This window comes from Oryzias latipes, chromosome 15, assembly GCF_053564925.1.
Source record: "Oryzias latipes strain Hd-rR chromosome 15, Olatipes_Hd-rR_3.1".
NCBI classification, from domain to species: domain Eukaryota; kingdom Metazoa; phylum Chordata; class Actinopteri; order Beloniformes; family Adrianichthyidae; genus Oryzias; species Oryzias latipes.
This window is the reverse complement of record NC_136251.1, coordinates 29106379-29119415: the sequence shown is the minus strand read 5'-3', so window position 1 is coordinate 29119415 and position 13037 is coordinate 29106379. Positions and strand designations below refer to the sequence as shown.

The 13037-nt window shown below is 39.8% G+C and overlaps 1 protein-coding gene across 1 annotated transcript; it reads right to left on the bottom strand.

Moving 5' to 3' along the window:
- Nucleotides 1–2611: 2611 nt before the first annotated feature.
- On the bottom strand, nucleotides 2612–10653 carry LOC101164919 (calpain-2 catalytic subunit-like). The gene is made up of 21 exons (XM_023963610.2): nucleotides 10217–10653; nucleotides 10068–10137; nucleotides 9841–9959; nucleotides 7994–8127; nucleotides 7737–7905; nucleotides 7579–7662; nucleotides 7417–7502; nucleotides 7264–7338; nucleotides 6700–6860; nucleotides 6450–6619; nucleotides 6356–6367; nucleotides 5450–5661; nucleotides 5320–5356; nucleotides 5162–5227; nucleotides 5014–5071; nucleotides 4875–4939; nucleotides 3613–3681; nucleotides 3458–3536; nucleotides 3011–3127; nucleotides 2873–2931; nucleotides 2612–2794 (listed from the first exon to the last, which is right to left on the bottom strand). The coding sequence occupies exons 1-21, from the start codon at nucleotides 10451–10453 to the stop codon at nucleotides 2771–2773; spliced, it is 2103 nt and encodes a 700-aa protein (XP_023819378.1). The 5' UTR covers nucleotides 10454–10653; the 3' UTR covers nucleotides 2612–2770.
- Nucleotides 10654–13037: the final 2384 nt, after the last annotated feature.

Below are 13037 nucleotides of genomic sequence, written 5' to 3'. Positions count from 1 at the left end.
CTCAGTCTAAGAGGTGTGTGTGTGAAATTTTTACTGGTTCTCAAATTTATTGGAACATATTCCAGCTCTTTTTGGCCTGAAAATGAGGCCAGCACTGCAACAAAAGACGCTGACAAGCGAGAACTTTACACCGTTGGTCTGTGATGGACCGGTCCAAAACCTCTCTGAACCTCTCTGAGGAAATCCCACTTTTCTTTTTCAGACGTGGTCATTTCAAACCAAAAAGGTGAAAATAATCAAGAAGAGAAAAATGGATTTTTCCATCTGTAAAGAAAAAAAAGATTGACATTCTTGAAGCATTGATGATGTAATAATAATGTTAGCATTTAATTTATTTCAGACTACGATGAGCCTTGGCAGTCTACTGGACCTTCAGAAACTTCTTCTGATCAATTTATTTGTAACCACAGAGGTAATTTCCCTGAAAGCATGCAGGTTTCCTCTTCCAAGCTTTGCAGCCCACACATAACAACGTTTCTGGAACTTTTATCAGAGTTGTCAACATCATCTGAAGCGTGACAAGGCTGCTGTACTTCTCTATAATTGACTCCTTCTCCATGTGTCCCACATCAGTTATTAAAAAGAAAATCAGCAGTTTCTGACCGTTTAAAACCTCCAAAAAATGAACACAGGCACCAACAACCTAGAACTCCTCTACCAGAACTGTCTCCCCCTCTGGTCACCAGTGGGAACCATCTCCACAGTTCTTAGCGCACTACATCTCCCAGCAACCCCAGCATGCACTTCCTGGATGCCGCACACCTGACTCTCATTCACTCAATCATCCACAGCATACTTAAGCACTGCACTAAGTGAAGCTCAGTGCAAAGTATTGTTTATGTCACTCTGCATTCCACCCGGACCCGGACCCGGACCCGGACCCGGACCCGGACCCGGACCCGGACCCGGACCCGGACCCGGACCCGGACCCGGACCCGGACCCGGACCCGGACCCGGACCCGGACCCGGACCCGGACCCGGACCCGGACCCGGACTGCAGGTCCTCATCTTTGAACAGATACCAGATGGATCTGTATTGAGGAGGAGATAAAAATAGTTCTAATCATGATCTTTTAACCACGTGATTCAAACCCCTACCAGCCGGAGCTTTCCGGCTTTATTTTAAGAAGAAATTGAAATGAATTAGATCTGAAATTTCTGATAGACGTCCTCTTTGCACACAGAACCTTTGAATGTTAAATCCTCCATTTGGTTCTCTCTTTATATCGCTAAACATAAAATGCTAGACGGCCTGCAGGAACAGTTTTATTTAAAATGAACCACTTTTATTTCACTTTTAAAAGGTAAATGACAACTTGGGAAATAAATGGTTACTCCAAAATATATAGAATGGGATCAAGATAGATCAAAGTGTTGGGGATTGAGTGTGATTTAGTGTAAATCCTAAACTGTATCTTAATAGAAGGAATGAAAATGAAACCAGATTATCGGCTTTAGCAAAATCCATGAACAAACTAGGAGGTTGATCGTGTGGCAGCATGTTGATAAACTGCACCTTTTGGTTATGTTGTCTTTACCTAAAATAGAAAAACACCCAAGGCTATTTTTATTCATCAAATTAATAAAGTACAGAGTTTGTGTTCTCCACATATTCACTTCTTCAGTCTAAAAACTGTAAGTTTGCTATGATATAAATGCACACATTTCTTTGAGTTAAAATATATACATTTATATGTTTTTTTTATTGTTAATTTGTGCAGAAAATTAAAACATTTTTGTTCTGTTTTCTCAGTTAAGAAGACCTCTGCTGGGAGGATGATGGGCGTGGCCAAAGTTTTGTAGCTGTGAGGCAAAATGAGGCAATAAAAAAGCAAAATGTAAGAGCTTTATATCTATCTATTTATTATTTATTAATCCATCTATCTACCTGTGTGTGTTTTACAACACAAACATAGGTTATAAAAGCTGTTTTCAGTATTTTTAGAAACTAAAATTTAAAGGTAAAAGACTTTTTTAGGGTATTGCTAACTAACTTGGAGAGATCCATTTCTACTATTCACTGCAGTCTTTTTTTTTTTTTTTCTGTATCCGGTCCTCTTAGAAAAAAGGTTCTGCACCACACATTAGCGGTTCCCGCTAATCCACATTGTAATGGTGTCTAAACAAGAGTGTAGTGATTTTACTGCAGCAGTTTTCCTTTTGAATTGCTGTCTTTCTTCACGTGGAAGAAACTGGAGCTCAAACCCTTAATGTATAGTGGAAGATTCCACCAGTAAGGGCAGTGAAGGTGGGACTTAAACACATGTATAACCTATAAAACACCCACATATAGATGGATGGATGGATGTAGGTCTATCCCTCTGGCTCCACAAAGCTCTTCCACAGACCCTCTAAGTCCTAAATTTCACTGCGTCAGAATGCGATACGACGCCCCTGGCTTCTCTTCCAGACCCGTTGGAGGAAGGTGAGATGTTGTGTCTGCCAACACCTGCTGCTGAGTCTTTGTGTGTGCGTTAAACAAGCTCTGTCACATGAGCCGGTCGACCGTTTCGCCCCTACGGTCATTGTTCACACCTCTTCCATCAGGTTGGGTCCCCTCTTTGTATCATCAAGTTCCACCAACCAGAGGAAAAAAACAACACTGAAAGTGTTCAGATGTTTGAAACAATTTTATTTGTGAGGCATTTTCTGACATCATGGGGAGAAAAGAAGTTAGAAGAAGACTCTAAATCTAAGATACTTTCACTTGTTAAAGCATTTCTTTAAGGACACAGTGCCTTCCTTTTTTTTTCTTGTGTCATCCAGAGGGTCAGTAAATTGCCAGGCACAACCACTGCAAGAGAAAACAAACAAAACAAATTGTTTGACTGAGGAGGGCCCACAAACCTGCAGCTCTTGCTGTTTTCCTCACTTGTTGCATGTTCAGCTCAATCTTTCCTGAGCCATCTCTGTCCAGCGCTTTGAACATTTCTGGTAAAGTCAGACATAAACAGATGAGGCTCATGGAAACACTTGGCATCAGAGTGACGTGATGCTTCCTGACACCTACTGAAGAGCATTTCCAGTTTGACCAGGCAGCTCACGAAGCTGTCAAAGTCGATGGCGTACTGCGCGTCGGCGTAGCGGTTGACGATGGCCTGCAGAACAGAGCCGTTGATTTGGAAACCTGTGGACGGAAAAAAGGACGAACATTTTGCTTCTCTTTGCAAATGAGGGCCAGCTCAGATCCTGTGTGGGCGGGGCCAATGGTAAAAACCCACTGGCTTTGCAAGGGTTGCTTCTATGGCAACGTGCACGGTCTTTAACCTGCAGTGTGAGTGCACACCTGAGGCCACAAAACTGGCTTTTCCAGTTTGCAGAGGAGTTCATGTCATGAAAGCATACGCACACGCCCTGAGAAGCAGCTGGAAAATTCACAGTTTACATTATATGCATCATCAGCGTTGAAACGTATTTTTGAGATGCACTGACAGCTGCTGGGATCCTGTTTGTTTACCTGCTTTGATTGCAGCATTTCTCATTTCATGGGAGCTCATGGTGCCGGAGTTGTCTGTGTCGAGGCTCCTGAAGATCTCCTGCACAACCACAGCCACCTGTTCAACCTTAATCCCATCCCAGAATGCCTGACGTTTTCTTAGTTTGGGGGTTTACCAAATATTTCTGGATTTTGCTCCACAGAAGATGGAATTCCATCAGGCCCAACTTGGCATTTTCATCTTTCTGGGGAAACGTTAAGGAGGGTTTGAGAAATTAAAATGTGCTGTTTCACTGCTTTTGTTTTTTCACAACTCTTGCTATTTCCTCACGAAACCAAGAAAGGACCGGATTATGGCAAATGTTAATAAAGTTAATAGGGCTATATAAATTTGCTTCTTCCTACTCTATGTCCAGCAAAAAATCAAACTGATGTCAAATAATTGTGTAATGTATGCATTACTGCAAAAAAAAAAAAACTATTTATGATGATGAGTAATTACACTGTCGAGAAGATAGTATCATCGTTTTTCATCTTTGTTAGTTTTTCTTTATTTTCTAATCAATCTATTATTTGATATCTAAAACGGGTTTGATGTTTCTGTGTTTCATTTTTTTTTTCACTGCAGTATTTAATCATTTTTAATGCAGGGAATAAAACAAAAAAGCAAACATCAATCAAAATAAAATCAGATTGACTCCATTGGCCAAACTCTCCTTCTTCACTATTTTTTGTTATTTTGACTAATAATGGATTTTAAAAATCTATTTATGCGTTTGAGATGTCTCAGACATTTCAACATCTTAAAACTTTAAATTTTAATGTATTAATAATTACTAGTAATCAGATAATATTTAATGTTAAATTGTATTTTATAACTGGTTTTATGTTTTGTACAATTAGTGAATCCTGTTGAGACAACTGTGTTGCGACATTACGGTAACATAAAATAACAGGAATTGAAGTAAGTCAAACTACCAGCATTATGCACTTTGAATTATTAAGATTAGATATCTTCTAATTTCTCCTTTTTTCAATCATAGCAATATTTGGAATTATAATTATCTTTTTTTCTATTTTTAGTGTATTTGAGAATGGGAACTTTTTGTTTAGTTTACTTTTTTTAGATGATCGTTTCAGTTTTGCTTTGCATTGTTTCGAAATGTTTTTTTCCTGTTGTTTACAGAAAAATCCTCTATCATTGCTCTTCGTTTTTTTTTTTATCAGATCTCTAGAAATTCTTTTACTTTTTTAATGGATCTTTTTTCTACTGTGCACATTATTTTTTGCTCTCTTTAGTACATCTTCTTTAGTTTAGAAACTTTGCATTAAATAAAAACAAAACACTGCCTAATCTACACATTCTCATCCAGCAGAGCGTTGGAAACTGTGGATTCTACCAAATAAAATGCACAAAGTCGCCTTCAAAATAGGATACATCCATGAGGCTGACGATGAGGCGACACGTGTCTAGGCTGAATCCGTCTGTCTTGATGTCCGTCCCTGCAATAAACCAAAATCCCAGCTGTTTCCCAGATTTACAAAGAAAGAATGACATTTTTATTTAATTGACTTACGGTTAGAAACGACTTCGTTCAGAATGTTCTGCAGCTCAAAGGTGGAAACTTCCATGTCCTGTTAGAACCGATGGGAAGATCTCTTACGTTATAGCAGGAAATGAGAGAAGCTTTGATTGACTGTGAGCAGATGAGTGGACAGACTCACACTGCCAGCAATGTTTTTGAAAATCTCCTTGAAGTGAGGATCCACATCCTTTTCAGAGATTTTCTCCTGTTGGATGAAAGTGCAAACACTTCAGATTAAAAGTTCAAAAAACGTTTAAAAAAAACACTTTTCAAGAGAAAGATGCGATCATCTCGTACCTCCACTATTTTAGCAGCTAGTTTCACATCAAGACGGCTAGAAAAAAAACACAATCAACAAGCCGTTATGAAGTCAGGAGTAACCACAGGAGGTGATCTGGGACATGACGGATGACCATCGCAGGTATACCTGGTATCAACCTTCTTCTCAGAGAACACCCTGAGAACAAAAGAGCCGTTCTTGTGAGGCTGGAAGGTTGAGGGGATTATGGCGTAATCTCCAGGAGGGAGTGTGAAGCGACCACACACTTCCCGTCTGTTGATGAAGGTGCTGCTCATGGCCACGGGCCGCTGCCGCAGCAGGACATCGGGGCCCAGGCGAACGTTGCTGCGGCCTTTGTACTGACGAGAGAAACTTTGGTCAACAACCCGACTAAAAACGATTCATGATGTATGGAACATTATTTAAGGACCCCCTCTGGTGGAAATTGTGCTTTTGCCGTTTTAACATGTTACTTTTGGCATTTTTCTGATGATGGAGGAGATCTGTTAAGAAATTCAAGCTCAAAATCTAATTTCTGTGTATTTCTTTACTCAAATCATTGTGAATCAGGAGCAGATGAAAAAATGCGGTCAGCAAAAGTTCGAATATGTGACGTAGAAAATACACAAACTCCCTTTTTCTCTCCATTCTGACGCACACGTGTAAACAACTAGAACTAGATCCATGAACGTCTTTGTTTTCCTCGTCTGAGCAGTGATCAGAATCCAGAACCCAAACTGTACAACTGGATAGCTCTGATATTGCTCGCCACTTTTGTTAGGTTGGGGTTGTGAGGGGCTGTAAGCTAGCAGGAAAACGTGTAAACAGAGAGCTCAGTTATGGGTGATGGAAAGGGGGGCGGGGTTGCTTCAAGCTAATGAACTCTTGCCACTCTGCAGACACTATGTCCATGAAAATGGCACATATTTTTGGATTTTGGATAAAAACGGAATAATCTTAATTTATAGAAACACCGGCAACACTTCGAAAAAATATCATAAGATGATCGGAGTGGGACTTTAAGTTGGGGAAACATGAAAAATGAATACAAACCTCCTCTGGGACCTGCAAAAAGAACATAAATGCATGTTAAAACTTCTGCTGGGAGTTAAGTTTTGTCTAAAAACATCAGATCAATCAGCAGAACCTTATAGATGGCAAAGCCAATGGTCTCCAGATCTTGTTGAAGCACCCTCTTCCGACGTCCATCCTTTTGCATGAGTCCCACCAGAAAAGTACACCCGTCCTTCCCATCCAGAGGATCGTCATCCACGTCCTCTAGATGCACCAAGAACTGAGGGTTGGATGGAAATGTGGCTGGAAGAGCGACAGAAAGTCTTCTTGAGATGGAAGCAGGGCAAAACTTCTCACTTTGAAACTCTTAGTTTCTGCCAAACCTGAGTGATTGAGGCAGCCGCCGGCGGTGGAGCCCACCCTCCATGTCCCCTCAAACTGGTAGTTGTTCCAGCAGCTTTTTGTGTCGTCCGTGAGCAAGTCCGGGGTCAGGTTACAAATTTCCAGGTCGGAGAAATTCCTGATGAAGTCTGAGTAAGACATCCTGAGGCGAGGAGAACAGTTCTCCTTTAGAACTTTGCCACAACAGGTTTTGGTCTGGAACACGACTTTTGGGGATGAAAATGGTAAATGGCGTATACTTTTAATACGTTCTACTACCTTCGTAGAAGGCCCACGGCACTTTACAGTCACACTCCCATTCACTCATGCATGCACAGATATACACACACGCTTCCCAACACTGGCGTCAACCTGTAACCACCAGGAGTAATGTGGGCTTCAGTGTCTTGCCCAAGGACACTTTAACATAGGCAGGCAGGGCGGGAGCCAAACCTATGATCCTCTGACTGCTCTACCCCTGCACTATGGCCACCCTCTGCACTTTTGCACACAGAATAGTCCTGACTAAAGTGAAATGACACATGGAATGTAAATTCAAAACATACCAGAACTCCCCATCTTCAGCCACTTTGTTAAGCTTTGACTTCTCCTCTTGGCTGATATGGTTCCATTCCCTGGATCTGTTTTTTGACAACCCCAGGCTTTAGAAAACGGTGGACGGTAGGTCAAAAACACATATTTAAATTATCCTTCCATACCCGTCACTCCAAGCCCCGGTCCACTCCACTTGACCCCATGGGTTCCTGATGCGGACCAGCTGAACCTGCTGCCCACGAACGTTTACCTGGACGGGCCAAAAATAGTCCATCATTATTTGAATCCATTCTAAGGATTCTATAGAGAAAATGATCAACAGTGACCTCTTCTGCTGCGGTAACGCTGTACGCATGACCTTTCACGAGCTTTAGAGTCGTGACAGCTTCGGTCTCGTAGGAACTGGTGACCTGCAAACACCCAAACTCTGCATGTGACTCTGATTTTACCGCATAGTCATTACAGGAGTGAAAACGATGCTTACAGCAATGGAGCACCCAATCAGTGAACCCAGACATAGAGCCTTCTGAATGATCTTAAAGAGCTGAGGCGGAGCCTTGTTCAGGGAAAAGATCTCTCCGATGCCGCCAGTGAAGTCCTCAAAGCCTTCTATGGTGTTTCCTCCGGACAAGGCCTCATAACAGCCGTTCACTCTGTGAGCCACACAGGGATCCTCATCAGGTAACGGTTTATGCTCCGCAAATGTGTTTAACGCGCAGCTCAGCGCTTAGGGGACCGTACTTAGCATAAGCCTTTTCCAGCAGAGCGCTCCAGAACTCTGAGCCTTCCTCTGAGTGGACAAACAGCAGCTTTCCATCTCTGGTGGGTAAACGGTCATCAATGACCACGTCGACCCATTCGCCATACTGCCAAAACTGAAAGAAAGCAGAAGGTAAACAGTGCTGCATACTTTGATCCTATATTTACGATTCGTTTCATAATACATGCATTTCTAAGATCCCTACCTCATTGGAATGATCCAAACCTTCCCTAAAAACGTATTGCATGTGACACGGTCCATGTTTTCTGACCTGTAGTTCATTACCACTCCACTAGGGGCAGTAGAAGGGCAAATGTGCCATTTTTCAAATAGTACATTTGGCGGGAAAACCTACGATCATTTTCAAAATTCTATTGTTATTCTTTTTTTTTTTAATGTCTAACTTGCTATATTTAAAAAATGCAAACGTTCTATATAATCAATTCTGTCATTATTTACACTTACACCTTGTCAAAGATGTGTGGATCAAATTGAAGACATTGGATTGATTTGGTAATTGTTTTTTTCTTTTCTGAACACTCATGTCAATATTTTTGCATCCTAAAAAATAGGAAGTTCATTGTTATGAACAAAAGTTTACCAAATCTCTCAATACTATTTATATGTCATGAAAATAACATTTTGGGGTTATTTTTTGGATTTCATCAAAAGGTTTAAAAACACTTTGTAATTCCAAATTAGTTAAATTTACAGTGAATTCCGGGATAAAGTGGGCTTTAGATTGATAGATAGATAGATAGATAGATAGATAGATAGATAGATAGATAGATAGATAGATAGATAGATAGATAGATAGATAGATAGATAGATAGATAGATAGATGGATGGATGGATGGATGGATGGATGGATGGATGGATGGATGGATGGATGGATGGATGGATGGATGGATGGATGGATGGATGGATGGATGGATGGATGGATGGATGGATGGATGGATGGATGGATGGATGGATGGATGGATGGATGGATGGATGGATAGATAGATAGATAGATAGATAGATAGATAGATAGATAGATAGATAGATAGATAGATAGATAGATAGATAGATAGATAGATAGATAGATAGATAGATAGATAGATAGATAGATAGATAGATAGATAGATAGATAGATAGATAGATAGATAGATATATTATGAAAATTTAGAATTGCTCTTATGTCAGTGCAACATTCATTAAAGAAAAACAAAATTAAACCAATAAACCAGTTAAAAATTGGATGGTTTTCAAATATTATACAAAAAGTGCATCATCCTATAGCCATTCAAAAACATTGCAACAAACTGATTTAAATCTATTAAAAGTTGCTTAGGTAACTAAAATGTTAAAAAGTTACAATAAGAATACATTGTAAAATTGAAAACTAAGTTAATAATTATAACTGTAGGCTACTTCAAAAAGATCTCAAGCAGCAATATTTTCAAAAGCATCTAGCATTGAATTTGAACAATTTTTAGCAATGTTTGAAATATTGTGGTCATAGATAAAAACTATTCCAGAGAGGATTTGTTCATGCTTTTTTTTTCAACCTCCATCTAATGATATCATTTGAATAAGGGAGTGGCCGGAGTGCAAAATGTCTCTGATGATGTTCTTTACTGGAGCTGTGAAGGTTTTCCAACCAACAATCTTTTTGGTTTATGTATTTCATGTGTAGTTCTTTAAAAACTTTCTTTATATATATATTTTTTATATATAGCATTAAACTTTGAGTCTTTTTAAGTACAGGATAAAAAAAGGTTGATATTCTGAATAAAGGAAACCCCTTTAAAGCTGGATTCCTACTAGAAACTGGGTTTGAACTCACCTGGAAGTGAAAAATTCCAGCATAGTCTTCAGTAAAACTCTGTCCGGGAGGAACCACTTGAGCCAGGATCTGCTGATCTAGAGTCAGAGAGGCTATGGCGGCCAGCAGCCAGCAGTCACCTGCATAAAAATAATCTGTGTACATCTTCTGACAGTAGCCAGAGCAGCTGCAAACAGCATCTATCAAGAACATTTCATGCCATAAAGTAAATATTTCTCCTCATATACCAAGGCTTCCTTGACAGATATCTGTCCTGGTGGCTCCATCATCGATGAACTTTGGGTTGGAACAGAGCTCCTACAGGACAAATGTCGAGATGCTGTGGTTTATTTCCGTTTATAACACCATATGGGTGTTTCTAGTCTTTGTTTCTCACCGTAGGTCTCTTCCAGACAATCCCCCTGGTCTTGGATGAGAACGGTCCCAGCTCTTTGTAGCCCAGAGACTTGCTTTGGGCTGGAAAGCAGCCATCCTCAAAGAGGCGGCCGCTGCTCAGACATTCCTGCCGAAGAGTCTCAAAATCCTGCTGGCAAAACTTCACGGCATTCTCAATGGTGCCGACGCCCTCTGCTCGATTCTGCTGATGAGCCACCCGCTTTGCAAAGGATGTCATTCTCACCTGAGTGTGTGCAGACTCCCAGGAAAACTTCTCTCAGGTAAATTCGCACGGGGATCTTCTATAGCACAGAGACAATCCACACCTGCCTTTGTCTGTTTTATACCTATGATGGGGGACAAAAGGGTCGTGTAACAGACAGGGAGGGGCCTCCGGTGGTCAGGTGAGGCGGACCTGACAGACAGCAGCAAACCAAAGCAAATCCTTATGGGGAGGGATGTGACCACGACAGGAACACAAAACAGGTCACACCCAAAAGATCGTTGCCTCACTTTAAAGATAACATGTGGGGGAGGATGGAGAGCATTTTGTGCTTCTTTGTTCCTAAACTTAAACGCTTAACCTCAAAGCCTTTATAAATTCAGTCAAAATTAAAAATTAAAAAAAAGAGTAAAACATCACCTTGTTTTTGTGCCTTTGAGGACATCTGATAGATTTGGAAACTGACGTTTACCTGGTTTATTAAGCACAAATAACTATGCGACGCAAAGCTTGTACCTTCCTCCCTGTCAGCAAGTGCGGTTTTACATCCTCATTCTGAGCTTATGCCTTTCTTTGCAACACAGTGAAAAAACAAAAACCAAAGCAAACAATTCTAAGAGTCAGTTTGATCTGGAAATACACGGATCTGTTGACTCACTGGATCTGTTTCATGTCTGAGCCAAGTAGGCCAAATGTGTTTTGTGTCATAAAAATATCATTTAAAATTCCTTTTATGAGTTTGTAAACATATACTGTATTTAATGACGTGCAGAAACAATAGAAAAAGGATTGGAATGCAGATTAAGATGCTGTTTTACAACATGTTTTTGTTTGTTTTACTGCCTTTGTGTGATATATTTACATTAATGGAACAAAGAAGAACCAGAGTTACTCTACAGGTTTTAGTCTTTTGTTGATCGATGGCGATGCAGAAAGACCTTCCTGGAAAGTGGATTTGAGGAAAACTTGTCATTTTTTGGATGGAAGGCTTCATTTCTTTTCTGAAAAACACCCCCCTCCCCCCTGTCAGCAGAACTTGCTAATGGCGGACAGAAGGGAATCAAATGACATTTCAACTTCTGCTCATTCAGGCTTTCTGAGAAACCAGCAAACAGACACAGAGAAACAATACTTACATTTAAATCATCTAAAGCAGAGGACTTGCGTATTTTAAAATTGGTCAAACACGAATAAATAAAAAACAAGTTAAAAAGCAGGTATTAAGAAATGAAATATCTGTTGTTTGTGTGATATTTTAGATTTAAGCTCTTTTCTCTGCTCCTGCACCCATGACAGAACCACACTAACAGAGCTGGAATGATGTACATGTGATCGATTGATGATGTGCATGTCAGCCTTTTTCATTATAGCAGGAAAAGATGATGGAAGTCGGACTAAAATACTAGATTACACACAGAAACAAGCTCTCAGTGGAGAAAGGAAGAAGACTAAAAATGAATGTTCACTCTTGTTGACAATGACTGCTAAAATGCTGCTGTGTGCTATGATTAATACAATGATGATCAAAGAGATAAAGAAATATAACGAGAGATTTTTTTTTAATTGTCCAACTTTATGCTTACAAATTGAGAATGTGGTTTCTATTGCAAAAATCTAAACCATTTTTACACACAAAACCAACAAAAGATGCATTCTTTGCTGCCCGGATCATAACACAAACCCCCTCAACTATGCATATCACACCTGTTCTACAAAAACTTCACTGGCTACCAGTGTCTTTCCGGATTAACTATAAAATCCTTATCTTGACCTACAAAGCCCTCCATAACCTCGCCCCCCCATATCTGTCTGACCTTATCCATGTTGCCATTCCCACCCGCTCCCTTAGGTCTGCCTCTTCACTCCAGCTTGCTACACCCACCGCTCGGCTCGTCACTATGGGGGGCAGAGCATTCAGCCGCTCTGCCCCCCAGCTCTGGAACTCACTTCCCTCAGGTCTGCGGAACATGAACTCACTCCCACAGTTTGCTAAAAATCTGAAAACCCACCTCTTCAGAAAAGCATACCCACCCTAATTAATTTTATGATTACAATGTCTTGTTTGTTTTTAACTAATGTGTCTTTCTTTTAACTGTATTCTATTGTTCTCTATCTGTAAGGCGACCTTGGGTGTCTAGAAAGGTGCCATATAAATAAAATTCCTTATTGTTATTATTATTATTCTGTGAAAAAATGCATTAATTATCTAAAAGAAAAATGTTTTGGTTCATGAAATTTCGATTTTGTGTGTCTGTGTGTGCAAAAAAAAATTGGAATAGCTCAGAAACAAGGTAAAAACTTTCTAAAGTTTAAAAATAGTTACGAGCATATCGTATAGGCACAATACAAGATGATATCAACCAGAGATTATAAAAGGTTAAACATGGGTAGTCATATACAAATGTTATTGTCACTATTATTATTTCTGAAATGTAATTGTTGAATTATATACATCAAATTATTTGGGTATCAAAGAAATCTTAATAATGAAATTATAGTTTTTCTTAAGGGTTGAGCTCAGATTCTGTCTGCTCCTTTTTAAGCATGTTTTGCATAGTAATTACTAGTATTACTATATGGTAATACTATTATATTTTTA